At 40.6% G+C, this 22792-nt stretch overlaps 1 protein-coding gene across 5 annotated transcripts in view; it reads left to right on the forward strand.

The window, feature by feature from the left end:
- The window catches only part of HERC2 (HECT and RLD domain containing E3 ubiquitin protein ligase 2), a 278650-nt gene that overhangs the window by 46843 nt on the left and 209015 nt on the right, over positions 1 to 22792 (forward strand). For all 5 annotated transcript variants that reach the window (XM_036876980.2, XM_036876984.2, XM_036876983.2 and 2 more), the window contains 5 exons: positions 13278 to 13466; positions 14065 to 14216; positions 16240 to 16397; positions 16504 to 16617; positions 18515 to 18766. In XM_036876980.2, the coding sequence (XP_036732875.2) occupies positions 13278 to 13466; positions 14065 to 14216; positions 16240 to 16397; positions 16504 to 16617; positions 18515 to 18766 (865 nt within the window). The remainder of the gene's footprint in view (positions 1 to 13277; positions 13467 to 14064; positions 14217 to 16239; positions 16398 to 16503; positions 16618 to 18514; positions 18767 to 22792) is intronic.

Genomic DNA, 22792 nt, shown 5'->3' on the forward strand with positions numbered 1-22792 from the left:
TTTGCTAATATTTTGTTGAGTATTTTTGCATCTACGTTCATTAGGGATATTTGTCTGTAGTTTTCTTTTTTGGTGGAGTCTTTGCCTGGTTTTGGTATTAGTGTGATGCTGGCTTCATAGAATAAGTTTGGGAGTATTCCCTCCTCTTCTATTTTTTGGAAAACTTTAAGGAGGATGGGTATTATTTCTTCTCTGTATGTCTGATAAAATTCCGAGGTAAATCCATCTGGCCCGGTGGTTTTGTTCTTGGGTAGTTTTTTGATTACTGCTTCAATTTCTTTGCTCTTAATTGGTTTGTTTAAATTTTGTGTTTCTTCCTTGGTCAGTCTTGGGAGTTTGTATTTTTCTAGGAAGTTGTCCATTTCTTGTAGGTTTTCCAGCTTGTTAGCATACAGGTTTTCATAGTATTCTCTAATAATTCTTTGTATTTCTGTGGAGTCTGTAGTGATTTTTCCTTTCTCATTTCTGATTCTGTTCATGTGTGTTGATTCTCTTTTTCTCTTAATGAGTTTGGCTAGAGGCTTATCTATTTTGTTTATTTTCTCAAAGAACCAGCTCTTGGTTTTATTGATGTTTTTCTATTGTTTTATTCTTCTCAATTTTGTTTATTTCTTCTCTGATCTTTATTATGTCCCTCCTGCTGACTTTAGGCCTCAGTTGTTCTTTTTTTTCCAGTTTCGATAATTGTGGCGTTAGACTATTCATTTGGGATTGTTCCTCCTTCTTCAAATATGCCTGAATTGCTATATACTTTTCTCTTAAGACTGCTTTCGCTGTGTCCCACAGAAGTTGGGATTTATGCTGTTGTCATTTGTGTCCGTATATTCCTTGATCTCTATTTTAATTTATTCGTTAATCCATTGATTATTTAGGAGCATGTTGTTATGCTTCCATATGTTTGTGAGCCTTTTTGTTTTCTTTTTCTTTTTTAGATAATTATTATTATTATTTTTTTAGATAATTATTTTTTATTGAAGGGTAGTTGACGCACAGTATTACATTACATTAGTTTCAAGTGTACAACACAGTGATAAAACATTTATATACATAATTCTAGGTTCCAGCTATCACCCTGCCAAGCTGTTACAATATCTTGACTATATTCCTTATGCTATACATTACATCCCGGTTACTTATTTATTTTACCATTGGAAGTCTGTCCTTTTTTTTTTTCTGTGAGGACATCTCTCATATTTATTGATCAAATGTTTGTTAACGACAATAAAATTCTGTGTAGGGGAGTCAATGCTCAATGCACAATCATTAATCCACCCCAAGCCTAATTTTCGTCAGTCTCCAATCTTCTGAGGCATAACAAACAAGTTGTTACATGGAGAACAAATTCTTACATAATGAATAAGTTACATAGTGAACAGTACAAGGGCAGTCATCACAGAAGCTTTCGGTTTTGCTCATGCATTATGAACTATAAACAGTCAGTTCAAATATGAATACGCATTTGGTTTTTATACTTGATTTATATGTGGATACCACATTTCTCTCTTTATTATTATTATTATTATTATTATTATTTTTTTTTTCTTCTTTTTTTTTTTTTTTTTTTTAATAATTATTTTTTATTGAAGGGTAGTTGACACACAGTATTACATTACATGAGTTTCAAGTGTACAACACAGTGGTAGAACATTTATATACATAATTCTAGGTTCCAGCTATCACCCTACCAGGCTGTTACAATATCTTGACTATATTCCTTATGCTATACATTACATCCCGGTTACTAATTTATTTTACCATTGGAAGTCTGTCCTTTTTTTTTTTTTTTTTTTTTTTTTTTTTTTTTTTTGTGAGGGCATCTCTCATATTTATTGATCAAATGGTTGTTCACGACAATAAAATTCTGTATAGGGGAGTCAATGCTCAATGCACAATCATTATTCCACCCCAAGCCTAATTCTCGTCAGTCTCCAATCTTCTGAGGCATAACAAACAAGTTTTTACATGTAGAACAAATTCTTACATAATGAATAAGTTACATAGTGAACAGTACAAGGGCAGTCATCACAGAAACTTTCGGTTTTGCTCATGCATTATTATGAACTATAAACAGTCAGTTCAAATATGAATACTCATTTGGTTTTTATACTTGATTTATATGTGGATACCACATCTCTCTCTTTATTATTATTATTTTTAATAAAATGCTGAAGTGGTAGGTAGATACAAGACAAAGGTAGAAAACATAGCTTAGTGTTGTAAGAGAGCAAATGTAGATGATCAGGTGTGTGCCTGTAGACTATGTGTTAATCCAAGCTAGACAAGGGCAATAAAACATCCACGTATGCAGAAGATTTCTCTCAGAACAGGGGGGGTGAGGTTCTAAGTCTAACCTCTGTTGATCCCCAATTTCTCACCTGATGACCCCCCTGCGACTGTGCCTGTCTTAGGTTGTTCCTCCCTTGAGGAATCTTACCCGTCTCTGGCTAACCAGTCATCTTCCGGGGCCATACAGGGAAATGTAAAGTTGGTAAGTGAGAGGGAAGCCTTATTGTTTGAAATGGTTAGCTTTTTATTTCTTTGCATATTTATGCCCTGTAGCTTCTATGCCCAGCATTTGTCTTGAGGTATCTTTACCACATGGAAGAATTATGATACTCGGTAAATTTGATATGAGGCACGAATTCTATTTAAGGGTTGTAATTAGGAAGAAGAAAAGCTATAGAAGTAGGAGGCGGAAGAAAACATGGGAAGATTTGATTATTTCTTTGACATATCTTCTTGTAGAGTAACTTCAGCATGTATAGGTTTTAAGCTACTACTTAAATTGCACACACACATTAACATAATAGGAGTATAGTTACATAACCAAAGCATACCTGTAATTACCAGCCATCTCCAGTGAAACCAAGAAAACCAGTTAGGCACCTTAGGCATTTGTGAAAACTTATCTATGATATGGTGGATATTGTCCAACTGAACTTGAACAGTCTGAGAGAAATCAGACAAATTAAAACAACCCATTCCTGGGGACTGTTCACATCCCTTGTGTTCTTTTAACAGTAAATAGTCTGTAGTTGTAAGATTTTGGAGCGCTACAATTTGCACTTCTCCTAATTCTTGGTTGAGTTCCAACAGTATAGATCCAGTCAAATTTGTTGTTTTACTGTATGCACAGGCCAGCTTAGATATCTCCTTCATTCCCATGGCAAGTCCAGGAGCTGGTGGGATGAGTGCATCTACAGCTGTAGCAGTGTGTGGATCTTTGTTGGGGTTTTTTGATGATCGTCTTCTGGCATGAGTCTTCCAGAGAGTGCTGATGTTGGAAGTTCTCTTTCATATCGTATCTTAGTTCATTTTCGGGGTAGCCCAATTAGGCTTTGATCTTCTGTATAAGCGCAAACAGACCCTTTGCCTACACTTTTATATGCCCTTTATACCCTTGTGTAGAACTCATTGGAGGTTATCACACAGGAACTGTCCTTTTTTTGTTTTGTTTTGTTTTGTTTTTGGTATCACTAATCTACACTTACATGACGAATATTATGTTTACTAGGCTCTCCTCTATATCAGGTCTCCCCTATAAACCCCTTTACAGTCACTGTCCATCAGCATAGCAAAATGTTGTAGAATCCCTACTTGCCTTCTCCGTGTTGTACAGCCCTCCCTTTTCTCCTACCCCCCCATGCATGCTAATCTTAATACCCCCCTACTTCTCCCCCCCCTTATCCCTCCCTACCCACCCATCCTCCCCAGTCCCTTTCCCTTTGTTACCTGTTAGTCCATTCTTGAGTTCTGTGATTCTGCTGCTGTTTTGTTCCTTCAGTTTTTCCTTTGTTCTTATATTCCACCGATAAGTGAAATCATTTGGTATTTCTCTTTCTCCGCTTGGCTTGTTTCACTGAGCATAATACCCTCCAGCTCCATCCATGTTGCTGCAAATGGTTGGATTTGCCCTTTTCTTATGGCTGAGTAGTATTCCATTGTGTATATGTACCACATCTTCTTAATCCATTCATCTATTGATGGACATTTAGGTTGCTTCCAATTCTTGGCTATTGTAAATAGTGCTGCGATAAACATAGGGGTGCACTGATCTTTCTCATACTTGATTGCTGCGTTCTTAGGGTAAATTCCTAGGAGTGCAATTCCTGGGTCAAATGGTAAGTCTGTTTTGAGCATTTTGATGTACCTCCATACTGCTTTCCACAATGGTTGAACTAACTTACATTCCCACCAGCAGTGTAGGAGGGTTCCCCTTTCTCCACAGCCTCGCCAACATTTGTTGTTGTTTGTCTTTTGGATGGCAGCCATCCTTACTGGTGTGAGGTGATACCTCATTGTAGTTTTAATTTGCATTTCTCTGATAATTAGTGATGTGGAGCATCTTTTCATGTGTCTGTTGGCCATCTGTATTTCTTTTTTGGAGAACTGTTCAGTTCCTCTGCCCATTTTTTTAATTGGGTTATTTGTTTTTTGTTTGTTGAGGCGTGTGAGCTCTTTATATATTCTGGACGTCAAGCCTTTATCGGATGTGTCATTTTCAAATATATTCTCCCATACTGTAGGGATCCTTTTTGTTCTATTTATGGTGTCTTTTGCTGTACAGAAGCTTTTCAGCTTAATATAGTCCCAGTTACTCATTTTTGCTGTTGTTTTCCTTGCCCGGGGAGATATGTTCAAGAAGAGGTCACTCATGTTTATGTCTAAGAGGTTTTTGCCTATGTTTTCTTCCAAGAGTTTAATGGTTTCATGACGTACATTCAGGTGTTTGATCCATTTTGAGTTTACTTTTGTATATGGGGTTAGACAATGGTCCAGTTTCATTCTCCTACATGTAGCTGTCCAGTTTTGCCAGCACCACCTGTTGAAGAGACTGTCATTTCGCCATTGTATGTCCATGGCTCCTTTATCAAATATTAATTGACCATATATGTCTTCGTTAATGTCTGGATTCTCTAGTCTGTTCCATTGGTCTGTGGCTCTGCTCTTGTGCCAGTACCAAATTGTCTTGATGACTATGGCTTTATAGTAGAGCTTGAAGTTGGGGAGTGAGATGCCCCCTACTTTATTCTTCTTTCTCAGGATTGCTTTGGCTATTCGGGGTCTTTGGTGTTTCCATATGAATTTTTGAATTATTTGTTCCAGTTCATTGAAGAATGTTGCTGGTAGTTTCATAGGGATTGCATCAAATCTGTATATTGCTTTGGGCAGGATGGCCATTTTGACGATATTAATTCTTCCTAGCCACGAGCATGGGATGAGTTTCCATCTGTTAGTGTCCCCTTTAATTTCTCTTAAGAGTGACTTGTAGTTTTCAGAGTATAAGTCTTTCACTTCTTTGGTTAGGTTTATTCCTAGGTATTTTATTTTTTTTGATGCAATTGTGAATGGAGTTGTTTTCCTGATTCCTCTTTCTGTTGGTTCATTGTTAGTATATAGGAAAGCCACAGATTTCTGTGTGTTGATTTTGTATCCTGCAACTTTGCTGTATTCCGATATCAGTTCTAGTAGTTTTGGGGTGGAGTCTTTAGGGTTTTTTATGTACAGTATCATGTCATCTGCAAATAGTGACAGTTTAACTTCTTCTTTACCAATCTGGATTCCTTGTATTTCTTTGTTTTGTCTGATTGCTGTGGCTAGGACCTCCAGTACTATGTTAAATAACAGTGGATAGAGTGGGCATCCCTGTCTAGTTCCCGATCTCAGAGGAAATGCTTTCAGCTTCTCGCTGTTCAATATAATGTTGGCTGTGGGTTTATCATAGATGGCCTTTATTATGTTGAGGTACTTGCCCTCTATTCCCATTTTGCTGAGAGTTTTTAACATGAATGGATGTTGAACTTTGTCAAATGCTTTTTCAGCATCTATGGAGATGATCATGTGGTTTTTGTCTTTCTTTTTGTTGATGTGGTGGATGATGTTGATGGACCCTCGAATGCTGTACCATCCCTGCATCCCTGGGACGAATCCCACCCGGTCATGGTGCACGATCCTTTTGATGTATTTTTGAATTCGGTTTGCTGATATTTTGTTGAGTATTTTTGCATCTGCGTTCATCATGGATATTGGTCTGTAGTTTTCTTTTTTGGTGGGGTCTTTGCCTGGTTTTGGTATTAGGGTGATGTTAGCTTCATAGAATGAGTTTGGGAGTATCTCCTCCTCCTCTATTTTTTGGAAAACTTTAAGGAGAGTGGGTATTACGTCTTCCCTGTATGTCTGATAAAATTCCGAGGTAAATCCATCTGGCCCGGGGGTTTTGTTCTTTGGTAGTTTTTTGATTACCGCTTCAATTTCGTTGCTGGTAATTGGTCTGTTTAGATTTTCTGTTTCTTCCTGGGTCAATCTTGGAAGGTTGTATTTTTCTAGGAAGTTGTCCATTTCTCCTAGGTTTCCCAGCTTGTTAGCATATAGGTTTTCATAGTATTCTCTAATAATTCTTTGTATTTCTGTGGGGTCCGTCGTAATTTTTCCTTTCTCGTTTCTGATACTGTTGATTTGTGTTGACTTTCTTTTCTTTTTAATAAGTCTGGCTAGAGGCTTATCATTTTTGTTTATTTTCTCAAAGAACCAGCTCTTGGTTTCATTGATTTTTGCTATTGTTTTATTCTTCTCAATTTTATTTATTTCTTCTCTGATCTTTATTATGTCCTTCCTTCTGCTGACCTTAGGCCTCATCTGTTCTTCTTTTTCCAATTTCGATAATTGTGACATTAGACCATTCATTTGGGATTGCTCTTCCTTTTTTAAATATGCTTGGATTGCTATATACTTTCCTCTTAAGACTGCTTTTGCTGTGTCCCACAGAAGTTGGGGCTTAGTGTTGTTGTTGTCATTTGTTTCCATATATTGCTGGATCTCCGTTTTGATTTGGTTATTGATCCATTGATTATTTAGGAGCGTGTTGTTAAGCCTCCATGTATTTGTGAGCCTCTTTGCTTTCTTTGTACAGTTTATTTCAAGTTTTATGCCTTTGTGGTCTGAAAAGTTGGTTGGTAGGATTTCAATCTTTTGGAATTTTCTGAGGCTCTTTTTGTGGCCTAGTATGTGGTCTATTCTGGAGAATGTTCCATGTGCACTTGAGAAGAATGTATATCCCGCTGCTTTTGGATGTAGAGTTCTATAGATGTCTATTAGGTCCATCTGCTCTACTGTGTTGTTCAGTGCTTCCGTGTCCTTACTTATTTTCTGCCCAGTGGATCTATCCTTTGGGGTGAGTGGTGTGTTGAAGTCTCCTAGAATGAATGCATTGCAGTCTATATCCCCCTTTATTTCTGTTAGTATTTGTTTCACATATGCTGGTGCTTCTGTGTTGGGTGCATATATATTTAGAATGGTTATATCCTCTTGTTGGACTGAGCCCTTTATCATTATGTAATGTCCTTCTTTGTCTCTTGTTAGTCTTTGTTTTGAAGTCTATTTTGTCTGATATTAGTACTGCAACCACTGCTTTCTTATCGCTGTTGTTTGCCTGAAATATGTTTTTCCATCCCTTGACTTTTAGTCTGTACATGTCTTTGGGTTTGAGGTGAGTTTCTTGTAAGCAGCATATAGATGGGTCTTGCTTTTTTATCCATTCTATTACTCTGGGTCTTTTGATTGGTGCATTCAGTCCATTAACATTTAGGGTGACTATTGAAAGATATGTACTTATTGCCATTGCAGGCTTTAAATTCCTGGTCACCAAAGGTTCAAGGTGAGCCTCTTTAGTATCTTACTGCCTACCTTAGCTCGCTTATTGAGCTGTTATATATATACACTGTCTGGAGATTCTTTTCTTCTCTCCCTTCTTGTTCCTCCTCCTCGATTCTTCATATGTTGGGTGTTTTGTGCTGTGCTCTTTCTAGGAGTTCTCCCATCTAGAGCAGTCCCTGTAAGATGTTCTGTAGAGGTGGTTTGTGGAAAGCAAATTCCCTCAGCTTTTGTTTGTCTGGGAATTGTTTAATCCCACTGTCATATTTGAATGATAGTCGTGCTGGATACAGTATCCTTGGTTCAAGGCCCTTCTGTTTCATTGTATTAAATATATCATGCCATTCTCTTCTGGCCTGTAGGGTTTCTGTTGAGAAATCCGATGTTAGCCTGATGGGTTTCCCCTTATAGGTGACCTTTTTCTCTCTAGCTGCCTTTAACACTCTTTTCTTGTCCTTGATCTTTGCCATTTTAATTATTATGTGTCTTGGTGTTGTCCTTCTTGGATCCTTTCTATTGGGGGTTCTGTGTATATCCGTGGTCTGTTCGATTATTTCCTCCCCCAGTGTGGGGAAGTTTTCAGCAATTATTTCTTCTAAGATACTTTCCATCTCTTTTCCTCTCTCTTCTTCTTCTGGGACCCCTATAATACGGATATTGTTCCTTTTGGATTGGTCACACAGTTCTCTTAATATTGTTTCATTCCTGGAGATCCTTTTGTCTCTCTCTATGTCAGCTTCTATGCGTTCCTGTTCTCTGATTTCAATTCCATCAATGGCCTCTTGCATTCTATCCATTCTGCTTATAAACCCTTCCAGAGTTTGTTTCATTTCTGCGATCTCCTTTCTGGCATCTGTGATCTCCTTCCGGACTTCATCCCATTTCTCTTGCGTATTTCTCTGCATCTCTGTCAGCATGTTTATGATTCTTATTTTGAATTCTTTTTCAGGGAGACTGGTTAGGTATGTCTCCTTCTCTGGTGTTGTCTCTGTGATCTTTGTCTGCCTGTAGCTTTGCCTTTTCATGGTGATAGGAATAGTCTGCAGAGCTGGGACGAGTGACGGCTGGAAGGACTTCCTTTCTTGTTGGTTTGTGGCCCTCCTCTCCTGGGAGAACAGCGGCCTCTAGTGGCTTGTGCTGCGCAGCTGCGCGCAGACAGGGTTTCTGCTTCCTGCCCGGCTGCTATGGAGTTAATCTCCGCTGTTGCTGTGGGCGTGGCCTGGCTCGGGCAGCTGCTCCAAAGTGGTGGAGTCGCGTTGGAGCAGGAGCGGCTGGGAGGCTATTTATCTCAGTAAGGGGCCTCCCTGCTCCCTGCAGCCCAGGGGTTAGGGTGCCCAGAGATCCCGGATTCCCTACCTCTGGATTAAGTGACCCGCCCTGCCCCTTTAAGACTTCCAAGAAGCACCCGCCAAAACAAAACAACGACCACCAAAAAGAAAAAAATTTTTGAATTAAAAAAAAAAAAATTTTTAAATAAAAAAAAAGAGTGGTCGCTCGTTTTTCTTTATTCTCTGATTCCAACCTCGGGCCTCTGCTCACCGGTCTTGCTGCCCTGTTTCCCTAGTATTGGGGGCCCTATCCCTTTAAGACTTCCAAAAAGTGCTCGCCAAAACAAAACAGCAAAAAAGCAAAAAAAAAGAAAATGGTCGTGCGCTTTTCTTATGTCCTCTGTCGCCCAGCCTCCAGTGCCCGCTCACTGTTCTTGCTGCCCTGTTTTCCCAGTATCGAGCGCCCTGCACTCTGGCCCGGATGGCGGGGGCTGGGTGCTCGGCAGTCCTGGGCTCCGTCTCCCTCCCGCTCTGCCTGCTCTTCTCCCGCCGGGAGCTGGGGGGAGGGGCGCTCGGCTCCCGCGGAGCCGGGGCTTGTATCTTACCCCCTTCGCGAGGCGCTGGGTTCTCTCAGGTGCGGATGTGGTCTGGATATTGTCCTGTGTCCTCTGGTCTTTATTCTAGGAAGGGTTGTCTTTGTTATATTTTCATAGATATATGTGGTTTTGGGAGGAGATTTCCGCTGCTCTACTCACGCTGCCATCTTCCGCCCCTCCCTTTTTGTTTTCTTTGTAGAATTTATTTCTAGTTTCATACCTTTGTGGTCTGAAAAGTTGGTTGGTAGGATTTCAGTCTTTTGGAATTTACTGAGGCTCTTTTTGTGTCCTAGTATGTGGTCTATTCTGGAAAATGTTCCATGTGCACTTGAGAAGAATGTGTATCCTGTTGCTTTTGGATGTAGAGTTCTATAGATGTCTATTAGGTCCATCTGCTCTACTGTGTTGTTCAGTGCTTCCGTGTCCTTACTTATTTTCTGTCCAGTGGATCTGTCCTTTGGAATGAGTGGAGTATTGAAGTCTCCTAAATGAATTCATTGCATTCTATTTCATCCTTTAGTTCTGTTAGTATTTGTTTCACAAATGCTGGTTCTCCTGTATTGGGTGCATATATATTTACAATGGTTATATCCTCTTGTTGGAATGAGCCCTTTATCATTATGTAATGTCCTTTGTCTCTTGTGACTTTCTTTGTTTTGAAGTCTATTTTGTCTGATACTAGTACTGCAACACCTGCTTTTATCTCCTTGTTGTTTATGTGAAATATCTTTTTCCATCCCTTGAGTTTTAGTCTGTGCATGTCTTTGGGTTTGGGGTGAGTTTCTTGTAAGCAGCATATAGACACGGCTTGCTTTTTTATCCATTCTATTACTCTGTGTCTTTTGATTGGCGCATTCAGTCCATTTACATTTATGTTGCTTATTGAAACATATGTACTTATTGCCATTGCAGTTTTTAGTTTCGTGGTTACCAAAGGTTCAAGGTTATCTTCTTTAGTATCTTAGTTTCTAACTTAACTCACTTACTGAGCTGTTGTAAACACTGGTGATTCTTTACTTCTCTCCCTTCTTATTCCTCTTCCTCCATTCTTTATATGTTGGTCCTTTTTTCTGTGTTCTTTTGTGGTTTCTTTAACTGCTTTTGTGGTTAGTTGATTTTATTTTTTGCCTTTAGTTAGTATTTCGTTGGTCTGCTTTCTTTGCTGTGATTTTATTTTCTCTTTTAACATCTGTTTAGTCTTAGGAGTGCTCCGTCTAGAACATTTCCTCTAAAATACCCTGTAGAGGTGGTTTGTGGGAGGCAAATTCCCTCAAGTTTTGCTTGTCTGGGAATTGTTTAATCCCTCCTTATATTTAAATGATATTTGTGGTGGATACAGTATCCTTGGTTCAAGGCCCTTCTCTTTCATTGCATTAAATATATCATGCCATTCTCTTCTGGCCTGTAAGGTTTCTGTTGAGAAGTCTGATATTAGCCTGATGGGTTTTCCTTTGTAGGTGACCTTTTTCCTCTCTCTAGCTGACTTTAGAACTCTGTCCTTTTCCTTGGTCTTTGCCATTGTAATTATTATGTGTCTTGTTGTTGACCTCCTTTTGTCCCTTCTGTTGGGAGTTCTGTGTACTTCTGTGGTCTGATCGATTTTTTCCTACCCCAGTTTAGGGAAGTTTTCAGCAATTTTTCTTCAAAAATACTTTCTATCCCTTTTTCTCTCTCTTCTTCTTGTATACCTATAATGCGGATATTGTTCCTTTTGGATTATTTGCACAGTTCTCTTAATATTGTTTCATTCCTGGAGATCCTTTTATCTCTCTCTGTGTCAGCTTCTATGCATTCCTGTTCTCTGGTTTCTATTCCATCAATGGCCTCTTGCCACTTATCCATTCTCTTATAAATCCTTCCAGTGATTGTTTCATTTCTGTGATCTTTCTTTGTACGTCATCCTTTAGTTCTTGTATATTTCTCTGTGGCTCTGTCAGAATGGTTATGATCTTTATTTTGAATTCTTTTTCAGGAAAATTGGTTAGGTCAATCTCCTTCTCTGGGGTTGACTGTGATTTTGGTCTGTATCGAATTCTTTTGCCTTTTCATGGTGATAGAGGTAGTTGTACGGGGGCTGGCGCTGTGTGTCAACTGGGAGAACGTCCCTTCTTGCTGGTCACCTTCTTCTCCTGGGAGAACAGTGACCTCTAGCGACTTGTACTGGGCAGCTGTGCGCAGACAGGGCTTCTGATCTTGCTCAGCCACTGTGGAGTTATGCTCTGTGGTTGCTGTGGGCGTCGCCAGCCTCAGTCTGCTGCTCCAATATGGTGGAGCTGCGTCAGAGGGGAGACAGGCGGGAGACTGTTTATCACTGTGCATGGCCTCTGAGCTGCGCTGCCGCCCAGGGGGTTATGGCACCCAGAGTTCCCTGGGATTCCCACCTGCTGGGCTGTGTCCTTGGATGCTTCTGTCCAGCCGTGGGGTCCCTGTCCCTTTTAAGTCTTTCAAACAGCACTCTCTTTCTTTGTCCCAAGGGCACTGGCCGTGGGGACCTGCTCACAGGTCTTACTGTCCCATTTCCCTATTTTTCAGCACCCCATGCACGCACTGTGTCTGCGCTCTGGTCCGGATGGCTGGGGCTGGGTGTTAAGCAGTCCTGGCCTCCCTCTTCCTCTTGCTCCGACTCCTCTCCTCCCGCCAGGAGCTGGGGGCATGAGCGCTTGGCTCCTGCTGGGCCGGGGCTTGTATCTTACCCCCTTCGCGAGGCGCTGGGTTCTCGCAGGTGTGGATGTGGTCTGGCTGTTGTCCTGTGTCTTCTGGTCTCTCTTTTAGGAAGAGTTGTCTTTGTTGTATTTTCAAACATATACATAATTTTGGGAGGAAATTTTCACTGCTGTACTCATGCCGCCATCCTGGCTCCTGACTTTTCATTTTTAAAGTGAAGAATGCTTATTTAATTTTACAATGATTATTTTTTCCAAATAGTATTTTCACATTGTTCAAAAACCAAAATTAAATGCAAAAGCACACTGTTACTTCCTCCCCTGCCCCCATCCACCCAGTTTCCTACCAGCTGCTGCTCACTTTTCTTTCTCTCATGTGTTGTTTCAGTGATCTCTGAATGAATACATCAACGGTATCATGTTGTATATATCTTGTTTTTTTTTTCACTAAACAGTATATTGAAGACCTTTTTCTGTTGATAAACAGAGATCCCCATTTTATATTTTAGAGCAGTTCAGTATTCTGTGTGTGGATGTGCTGTGATCTTTTAGACAGGGCTGGACTCTTTTGTTGCCAGAAGTCCACCACTCACGTAGTGCCCTTATGGTCATCAGCGTTGTGTGTGTGTCTGTGCACGTGCGTGTGCCAGTGGTGGTGTGCCTGGTGTGGGTGGACATGTCAGCTGTTCAACACATTGCTCACACATGTCCTGATCACTGTCACTCTCTCCAGTGGTAGGGGTGCTTGTCTCCCAGCTTTGTGATGAGGCTTTCAGGTTTTTACTTGTCATGGTGCAAAATAGCAACTTGATGTGGTTTGAGCATCTTTAAATATGTTTAAGGTCTATTTGTACCATGTTTTAATGGGCTCTGTTAAAGGGCTGTGGAAGACTATCCTGTGTAATCACTTCAGTATACTTGTTAACTGAGGTAATATGGAACGTTAGAGCTATTTTGATGTTTTGAGTGAGCATTTTTGTTGACTTTCTTTGTTTTTATATTATAGTATCTAAGTATTACTTCTAGCATAAATTATTCTTTTTTGACCTAAGAAGTGTTCTTACTGCTATAGAGCAAATGTTTGCTTTGTTACCTTACAGGGATCATTGCAAGAGGTCATAGGATGGGGGTTAATAGGATGGAAATACTATGCCAATGTGATCGGTCCAATTCAGTGTGAAGGCCTTGCCAGCCTAGGCATCACCCAGATCGCCTGTGCAGAGAAGCGCTTCCTGATCTTGTCGAGGAATGGTCGTGTGTACACACAGGCCTACAACAGTGACACGCTGGTGGGTGTTCTGGGGCATGTGTCTGGATCACTTTCCTTGGTGGCAGGTTCTGTACTACTGGTACTATGGAAGCCTGGTCTTTCTTTAAGTCCTTTGACTTTTAAAGATTTATAAGCATCTGTTCATTGTATATTATTAGTCATGTTTAATAATCTTAATTGTAATCATTATTGTCCTGATTTGGGGGCAGAATTTCTTAGTTGCCAAGGTCAGGAACTTTTTACATTGGCATGCATTGCCAGTCAGGAGTCCCATTTATAAGCAGGCTTTCCAGGTGTAAACTCTTTTGACTTTGAGGACCAAGCACTAAAAAATGAGGGAATTGGCCTTGTGGGGATGGTGGCAGATTGGGATGTGCATGCTCCCATTCCAGGAAGGTGTCCTTTGTGGCCTAGCCAAGCTGCAGAGCTCCTGGAGGCCGTCTGCCATTCTGTTGGCGTGGCTGGGGTGACTGAGCAACTGGCCTGGAGGCCACCAGGCTCACGTTCGTTCACTCTGAGGAGGGTGTGTTCACGTGGGATACACAGTGGAGGGGAACTGTGCTGTTTCATCGTACTCGGCCTGCTTACCGATCTTCTTCCTATTTTTACCCTTTTAGGTCCCACAGCTGGTCCAGGGTCTTGCCTCCAGAAACATTGTGAAAATCGCTGCCCATTCTGACGGCCACCATTACCTGGCCTTGGCCGCCACTGGAGAGGTGTACTCTTGGGGCTGTGGGGACGGTGGGCGGCTGGGCCACGGTGACACCGTGTGAGTATGGCCCAGTCCTGTGACTGACAGGCTCCCCTGTGTATCGCTATATCCAGAATGGGTGGAAAAGAGAAGTGCAGCTGTGTGTATTCCAGCTGCTGGGACACGTAGGGCTGAGACGGAGGGCTATCAGCGTGTCAGCCCTTGGGTGATGCCTCAGGAGCCGTGCCCATAGCACAGCCAGCCTTCTTGTTCTTCTCCCCCAGCGTCAGCGCTTGGAGCTTCTTGCGCTGCTCCCATTTTAGCTACATGTACCACACCCCCACCATGGAGTTTCTAAAACAAACCCCACATCCCTATTCCTTCCTTCATAAACACTTCAACATGTCTTTATCAGATAAAGTTCCCCTTTCCTTGAGCCATAATGCTAATTTCATAGGTATAAAAATCAACAATTTGTAATATCCTGTTTTTCAAAAGCTTCTGATTATTGTGAGACTAGAAATAAAACAAAATGATTGTTCTAAATGAAAGATTGTTCCAAGACGTGCCATGGAGTTACAGGAATCTTTTATATGTTGCTGGTTTGAGTGGAGGCTGGTGGAGAAGACTTTGGCCGTAGATTGAAATCAAAGATGCAGCCACACTGCATGGGGGTCAGAGCCATGAGCAAGGAGTGGGCAGCAGCAGAGTCGAGAGGAGCCTGGCATAGTCTCACTGTGGGACAGAGGTGGACATCTGTGGGGAGGTACCCAGACAGTGATGAAGCAGAGTGATGCATGCTGTGCATTCAGCAGAAGTGCTCTCAGCATGACATGCTGTAAGGGACTAGACATAAGTGGTGAAATGAAGGTGGAAAACAGGGCTGATAAATACAGGATTTAGAATTGTTACTCTCAGATGGAAGGGGTGGGATTGGCATGAAGCACAGCAGACTTGAAAGGATCGAAATACAGGTCGGAATCGTCAGTGTTTTCAATTCTTTTATGATACATATTTATAATTTAATATGCACAACATATTTCATAATACAGTAATGCTCTGTTGAAGTTCAGTGCTAGATTAACATATTCATTGCCTGAGGGGTTAAGGGGAGGAAAAGAGATCAGTACAGATTAACAGGAGTTGGAGGGAAAGTTTGGGGGTAGAAACTTGAGCTCAACAGAAGAGGCAGAAGTACCAGAGGAGGGTTGTTTGGCTGTCCTGTGGCAGTGTGCCCCTGCCTCTGTGTGCCTTTATTTTGCAGAATAGTGGGTCACAAAGTAAGTAAACCATGTCTTTGGAGAGGCTAGAGTAGGTGTTACCAATCAGAGTAAACACAGTAAATTCTGGATTGTAAGCATAGAGCATTTTGGTAATCATGAAAGTGAAGACTCACTGGTAAGACTTTTCTACGCAATCCTTAACCAGCTACTTTACATTATAAAGTAATACATTATGGTGTGATTAGTAAACCTTACACCTTCATGTCTTCCTTGTTTATTTAACACGTGTAAATTTCAACCAACTGTGTTAGGTTTCCTGACCCATTAGTTCTAAGTGAATGATGTGATGAGTTTGCCCAAATGCACAGTCAGAGAAGCACCACAGCCAGGTCACAGCATTTCCATTGCTCTTGCTACATTCTTTGGACCATTTGTGATGAACCTCTGTTCTCTGCTTCCAGCTCCTGGAAGCCACTGAGCTGTCCTCTGTCACTGTGGTTTGTTTCTGGCTCTTTGACATAGTAAGGTTCCTGAGTTTCAGCCAGGTCACTGGGCATGTCATTTGCTCTTCCCTGTTGCTGAGTGGTCTTTCTGAGGATTGGCCACTGTTTTGGACCACTGAGAACAAAGCTGCTGTGTACTTGATTTAACAGACACGGTTTTGATATTCCTGCTGGATGCCATGCTTGGCAGTGATGCCTGCTTAACAGACAATCATGGAGGTGTTAAGTGTTTGAATCCTACATTCTTTATTTCATAAGACACCTGAAAGGCAAAACTGTCTTGATAGCTTATTCCTTAGAGAGAGAATTTTCTTTGCTGGCACTAATAGGAGGTGCTTTGAAAGACATTCCTATTTGTTTCCTTTCTCTTCACAGGCCTCTGGAGGAGCCTAAGGTGATCTCTGCTTTCTCTGGAAAGCAGGCTGGGAAGCATGTGGTGCATATTGCATGTGGAAGCACATACAGCGCGGCTATCACTGCCGAGGGGGAGCTGTACACGTGGGGCCGGGGCAACTATGGCCGGTTGGGCCACGGTATGTGTGCTCTAAGGCCCTGAGCTGCCTCAAGCATGCAGGGCTGGGCAGAGAGGGTTGCCTCTTTTGAGGGACTTGCAGTAAGGATAGTCTTATCTGTTTGAAGGCTCCAGTGAAGACGAGGCCATTCCAATGCTGGTAGCGGGGCTTAAAGGACTAAAGGTCATTGATGTGGCGTGCGGGAGCGGCGATGCCCAAACCCTGGCTGTGACTGAGAATGGTATGTGGAGCTCATGCTGCCCTGGGCAGGCCCTCAGCACAAGGGGGGCCACGTGGAGGGGGTGAGTTTCAGACCAGATCAAACCCTCCAAAGCCTCCACATTACTCGTCTGTAAGTGGGGGTGCACCTCGGTGTCCTCAGCTGAGCTCCAGGAGTGACAGTGTTCTTGACTTCTGTTACCTGGAGACAGAGGGCTAGTTAGAGGCTGCCATCCTTCCCACTTAGGTATTTTTGTTTTAACAAAACATGAGAGTTCAATTAGAATAATTGGCAGTCTGAACTGATTCTGGTTAATACTACATTTCCCAGTGTTCAGCTACCTTTGATTTCCTCTGATGAATCCTGCTTAGTCTGTGTATCCTGCAGTACGATGCTACATTGTTCACTAGTTTTTAACTTTAGTTTTATATTTTTATTCATTAGATAGTACTCATTTTACTTTTTTTGAGAGTATATTCTGCTTTGATGAGTTTTAGAGAAAAGATGCTCTCACCAGTCATCTGAAAGCTCTCTACTCACCTGAAACTTTTAATTTGACATCTTATTGTTTTTAAGTGTCCATTACTGAGTGATTGGTAAATTTTATGGCACTTTTAACCAGAAAGTCTTTTCTTAAATAAGCCTTATTAAGGTTTATCCTTTCATTCTTTGTGTGAAACTGCTATGTGAGTAAAACTGTGGTGATGTGTCAACTAAATTGCCTTGAAAGGGGACTGAGCATGTGATTTACCTCACACCAGTATTGTTTTGATGCAGATATTACAGGGAAATGTCTTTGCTGCATTCCTGTTTTTTGAGTTGGCTGGCACACTAGGAGTATCCTGGCCTGTGCATTCTGCTCCTGGGGTAACGGGTTCACTGAAAACATTGCTGATCTCCAAGTGGGGTCACTGGGCCGTGTGAACAATAGGCATTTTAGCCGAAACATACACACACTCTCTGATCTTTCAGTATGAGTCTGCTGAATTGAGCATTGCATGTTTTTTTAATTGACTACCTACTATTATATCATCTATAATTTTCAGTTTTGATCTGGGGTTGCTGGTTTTGCAAATGGACTTGTATTGGAATACAGCCAGGCCAGCTCACGTATGTATAGTCTGTGGCTGCTTTCCTGCAATAGCAGCATGGTGGGTGGTTGGGACAGGGACCATACCTGCTGCAAAGCTTAAAAAACTTATCATCTGATCTTTAATAGAATATTTGCTGTTCTTAGATTATTTAAAATAGAGTGGGGATTTAGTCACTTATGGAGCAGTCTGATTTCCTCTTTCAAATTTCTTCTGATGTCTCTTCAGTTCTTGCCTATAACTAGTTTAGCAGTGTTTTTTTTTTTTTAGCAGTTTTTCTGTTTTTTAGAATGTTGAGTTTTTGCAGAGTATTCAGCTTAGTTTTCAGAGTTAACACATTTTTGCAGTTTTATCTGTTTATTTAATGTTTAATTTACACTACCACATGTTATTAGGAATAAATACAATCACACAGCTGCCCTGTGGGCAGTGTGACAGCGACAGTGTATGCATGCATGCAGCCGGTGTGCTGTCACAGTGTGCTGTGGGCCCAGTCACGGTGCTTAGTGGAGGCAGGGGAGCTTTTGTTCTGTGTTCAGTACTTAGTTGAGGGAGTATCACTGAGCCACAGCTAGTAAACATCAGGACTTTTGTTATGCATTTAGTCAAAACAAAAAGAAAACCCAGTTTACTTTTTCTTAATGGCTTTCTTTATCAACCTGAAGTATAAACTAGATTTTATTTGGTCAGTAACAACATATGTAATGTTAGCTATATACACTAGTGTTCTAGGTTTGTGTGTTATGGGTTCTATTGATTATTTTCAGCCATTTAGAAGTCCCAATAAGATGTACAGTAACTTTTACTGAAATATTTTGTATTTTTAGGTCAAGTCTGGTCGTGGGGAGATGGTGACTATGGGAAATTGGGCAGAGGCGGTAGTGATGGCTGCAAGACACCAAAGCTGATTGAGAAGCTTCAAGACTTGGATGTTGTCAAAGTCCGATGTGGAAGTCAGTTTTCTGTTGCTTTGACAAAAGATGGCCAGGTTTATTCATGGGGTAAAGGTGACAACCAGAGACTTGGGCATGGGACAGAGGAACATGTTCGTTATCCCAAACTCTTGGAAGGCTTGCAAGGTGAGTACAAAATGTAAACTTTTAAAACTCTTTGAGGGAGTTTCTTTAGTAATCCTTTAAAGTTTATAGGTCTTTCTTTTCTTTATCTGAAATTCCATGAATGACCCATTACTAAAAGCTGTTCCCTGTGTTTTGTTAGCTATAGATAATGAACAGAAAGTTCTTTGTCTATATTAAAAAATGGATTTGAATTATTCTCAACAAACTAAATTTGAAACCCATTCAGTTTTTCCAATATTGAAGAGTTCTTTTTATGGCAGACACCCATTCATCACTCAGTAAGCTGACCTCAGATTAACTTTTGCTTGGTGAGGTTACCTTTGGTTATACTGTAGACATAGACATTGCTAAGACTACAGGTACACATAGTGCTGTGGGAGCACAGTGGGAGATGGGATCAGATCTGCCTGGGCCACTGGTCTTATTTGAACTCATCTTTGGTGGGTGAATCCTGCTTCTTTGATTTTTCCTGTTTGTTTCTTTTTTGTTTTTGTTTTTTATTTTTATTTTGTTATCATTAATCTACAATTACATGAAGAACATTATGTTTACTAGGCTCTCCCCCTTCACCAAGCCCCCCCAACACACCCCATTACAGTCACTGTCCATCAGAATAGTAAGATGCTGTAGAATCACTACTTGTCTTCACTGTGTTGCACAGCCCTCCCCATGCCCCCCCCACATGCTAATTATACACACTAATCGTAATACCCCCTTTCTTTTTCCCCACCCTTATCCCTCCCCTCCCACCCATCCTCTCCAGTTCCTTTTCCTTTGGTAACTGTTAGTCCATTCTTGGGTTCTGTGATTCTACTGCTGTTTTGTTCCTTCAGTTTTCTTTATTCTTATACTCCACATATGAGTGAAATCATTTGATACTTGTCTTTCTCCACCTGGCTTATTTCACTGAAACCATAAAACTCCCAGAAAAAAACATAGGCAAAAATTTCTTGGACATAAACATGAGCGACTTCTTCATGAACATATCTCCCTGGGCAAGGGAAACAAAAGCGAAAATGAACAAGTGGGACTATATCAAGCTAAAAATCTTCTGTACAGCAAAGGACACCATCAATAGAACAAAAAGGTACTCCACAGTATGGGAGAATATATTCATAAATGACAGATCTGATAAAGGGTTGACATCCAAAATATATAAAGAGCTCATGCACCTCAACAAACAAAAAGCAAAAAATCCAATTAAAAAATGGGCAGAGGAACTGAACAGACAGTTCTCCAAGGAAGAAATTCAGATGGCCCACAGGCACATGAAAAGATGCTCCACATCGCTAGTCATCACAGAAATGCAAATTAAAACCACAATGAGATACCATCTCACACCAGTAAGGATCACCACCATACAAAAGACAAACAACACATGTTGATGAGGTTGTGGAGAAAGGGGAACCCTCCTATATTGCTGGTGGGAATGTAAATTAGTTCAGCCATTGTGGAAAGTAGTATGAAGGTTCCTCAAAAAGCTCAAAATAGAAATACCATTTGACCCAGGAATTCCACTTCTAGGAATTTACCCTAAGAATACAGCAGCCCAGTTTGAAAAAGACAGATGCACCCCTATGTTTATCGCAGCACTATTTACAATAGCCAAGAAATGGAAGCAACCCAAATGTCCATCAGTAGATGAATGGATAAAGAAGATGTGGTACATATACACAATGGAATATTATTCAGCCATAAGAAGAAAACAAATCCTGCCATTTGCAACAACATGGATGGAACTAGAGGGTATTATGCTCTGCTTGTTCAATTTTAAGGGCCTTCGGTATGCATTTGAGGTGGAGGGGGTGAGTGGGAGCTAAGGCATATAGGTGTGCTTTGTCTTCTGAAGAGGGAGAGATGGGTTATAGATGTATCAGGTGAGGCCAGTAGTACTTTATCTCAGGGATGGGCAGACTTTTTTTAAAGGGGCCAACTGTAAGTCTTAGGTTTGAGGGCTGTACACTGTCTGTCCCAACTTCTTGGATCTGCTGTGGTAGCCCAAAAACATCCATAGACCATATGTAACAAATGGGCCTGGCTAAGTTCCAGTACACAGTCTTGGGATGCCTTTAGCATAAGGGATGAAGTTTGTTGGATCCCTGAACTGCATTTTTCTTTGTTTGTGTTTTCATTTTTTTGTCCAAGGAGTTTCGAATAGGGCTTTTAAGTGGGACTTGCCACTTCCTTTCCCTATCATTTTTGTTTTAAAACATGTAAATACTTTGATGCCTGGATGTTGTGTGCTTATATGGTGTTTATTGTTTTCTAAACTTCCTAGGTAAGTTGTAGAGTAATATGGTTAGTTGTATGTTATAGATCTGTGTTTGAATTTCATTTGCATTCTTGTTTGTATGTCCTTCATTTAGTAAAAGAAACCACCTTCCTCGGTTACATTTATTAGGTGCAGAGGTAGCTTACTATGAGATGATTTAAGTGATTGTTGGTACAAGTTTTTGGTTGTTGCTGTTAAATTAAAAATAGGCTCTTAGGATAGAATTGTTCCCCTTGCTGTAGTAGAGCTTTTCAGCTGAATCATATGTTGAAATTTCTGAAACCTCCCTTATGCTGGTCATGATAGATGTACCAAAAAGCAAAAATATAATACTTTGCTACTCACTGGAATAAATACTACTTAAATAGAAAAAAATGAGTTTTATGTTTATATCATTTGACTTTGGAGGAAAATAGATTTTGTTTTAGAAAACTTACTCAATGAAGAATATACTTTGACACTCACCAAAATAAACCGCAGTCTGGGCCATTAAACACACCTTAACAAATTTAAGAGAAGCAAACAATGTTCTCAGACTATAAAGGAATGAAACTAGAAATCAATAACAGAAAGATAGCTAGAAAATTCAAAAGTGCTGGAAGTTAAACAGTAAGCTTCCAAATAACACATGGGTCAAAGATGAAATCTCAGGAGAAATTTTAAAATATTTTGAACTAAATGAAAATAAAGGCACAACTTATCAAAATTTTTGGGATATGGTAAAAGCAGTGCTTAGAAAAAAGTTGATAGCATTGAATGCATACATTAGAACAGAATTTTCTAAAGTCAGTAATTTTTGTATACAGCAAAGGAAACTATTATCAAAATGAAAAGGCAACCTACTGAAAGGGAGAAAATATTTGCAAATCATAATCCCAAGATATATAAAGTACTTATACAACTCAATTAGCAAAAATATCAAATGATATGATTTAGAAAAGGGCAGAGGATCTGAATAGACATTTTTCCAAAGAAGATACACAGATGACCAAAAGACCCTTGAAAATATGCTCAGCATCACTAATCATCAGGGAAGTACGTATCAAAACCACAGTGGGATTTCACCTCACACAACAGCCATCATCAAGAAGATAAGGCTCACAAGTCCTGGTGAGGATGTTGGAGAAAAGGGAACCCTTGTGCACTGTTGATGGGAATGCAAATTGGTGTAGGCACTGTGAAAACAGTATAAACTTGCCTCCCAAAATTAAAAGTAAAAATACCATCTGATCTAGTAATTCTACTCTGGGTGTTTATCTGAAGGAAACACAATCACTAACTCAGGAAGGTATCTGCACCCCCATGTTAATTGCAGCATTATTCACAATAGCCAAGACATGGAAGTGGCCTAAGTGTCCATTGATAGATGAATGGGTGGATAATTAAGATGTGGTGTATATATATATATATATAAATAATGGAATATTCAGCCATAATGAAGAAAATCCTGCCATTTGTGTCAATGTAGATAGGTCTTGAGGGCATTATGCTAAGTGAAATAAGTCAGAGAGAGACAAATACTCTGTGATCTCACTTATATGTGGAAGCATAAAAAAAACGAACTCACAGATACAGAGAACAGATTGGTGGTTGCCAGAGGCTGGAGTTGGAGAATCGGTGAATGGGTGAAGATGGTCAAAAGGTACAAACTTCTGGTTTATAGAAGAAGTCGGTCCTGGGGATGTAATGTCTGACTTGGTGACTGGTTAGTACTGTTTCGTATATTTGAAAGCTGCTAAGAGAATCAATCTTAA

Source organism: Manis pentadactyla, chromosome 18, assembly GCF_030020395.1.
Source record: "Manis pentadactyla isolate mManPen7 chromosome 18, mManPen7.hap1, whole genome shotgun sequence".
NCBI classification, from domain to species: Eukaryota; Metazoa; Chordata; class Mammalia; order Pholidota; family Manidae; genus Manis; species Manis pentadactyla.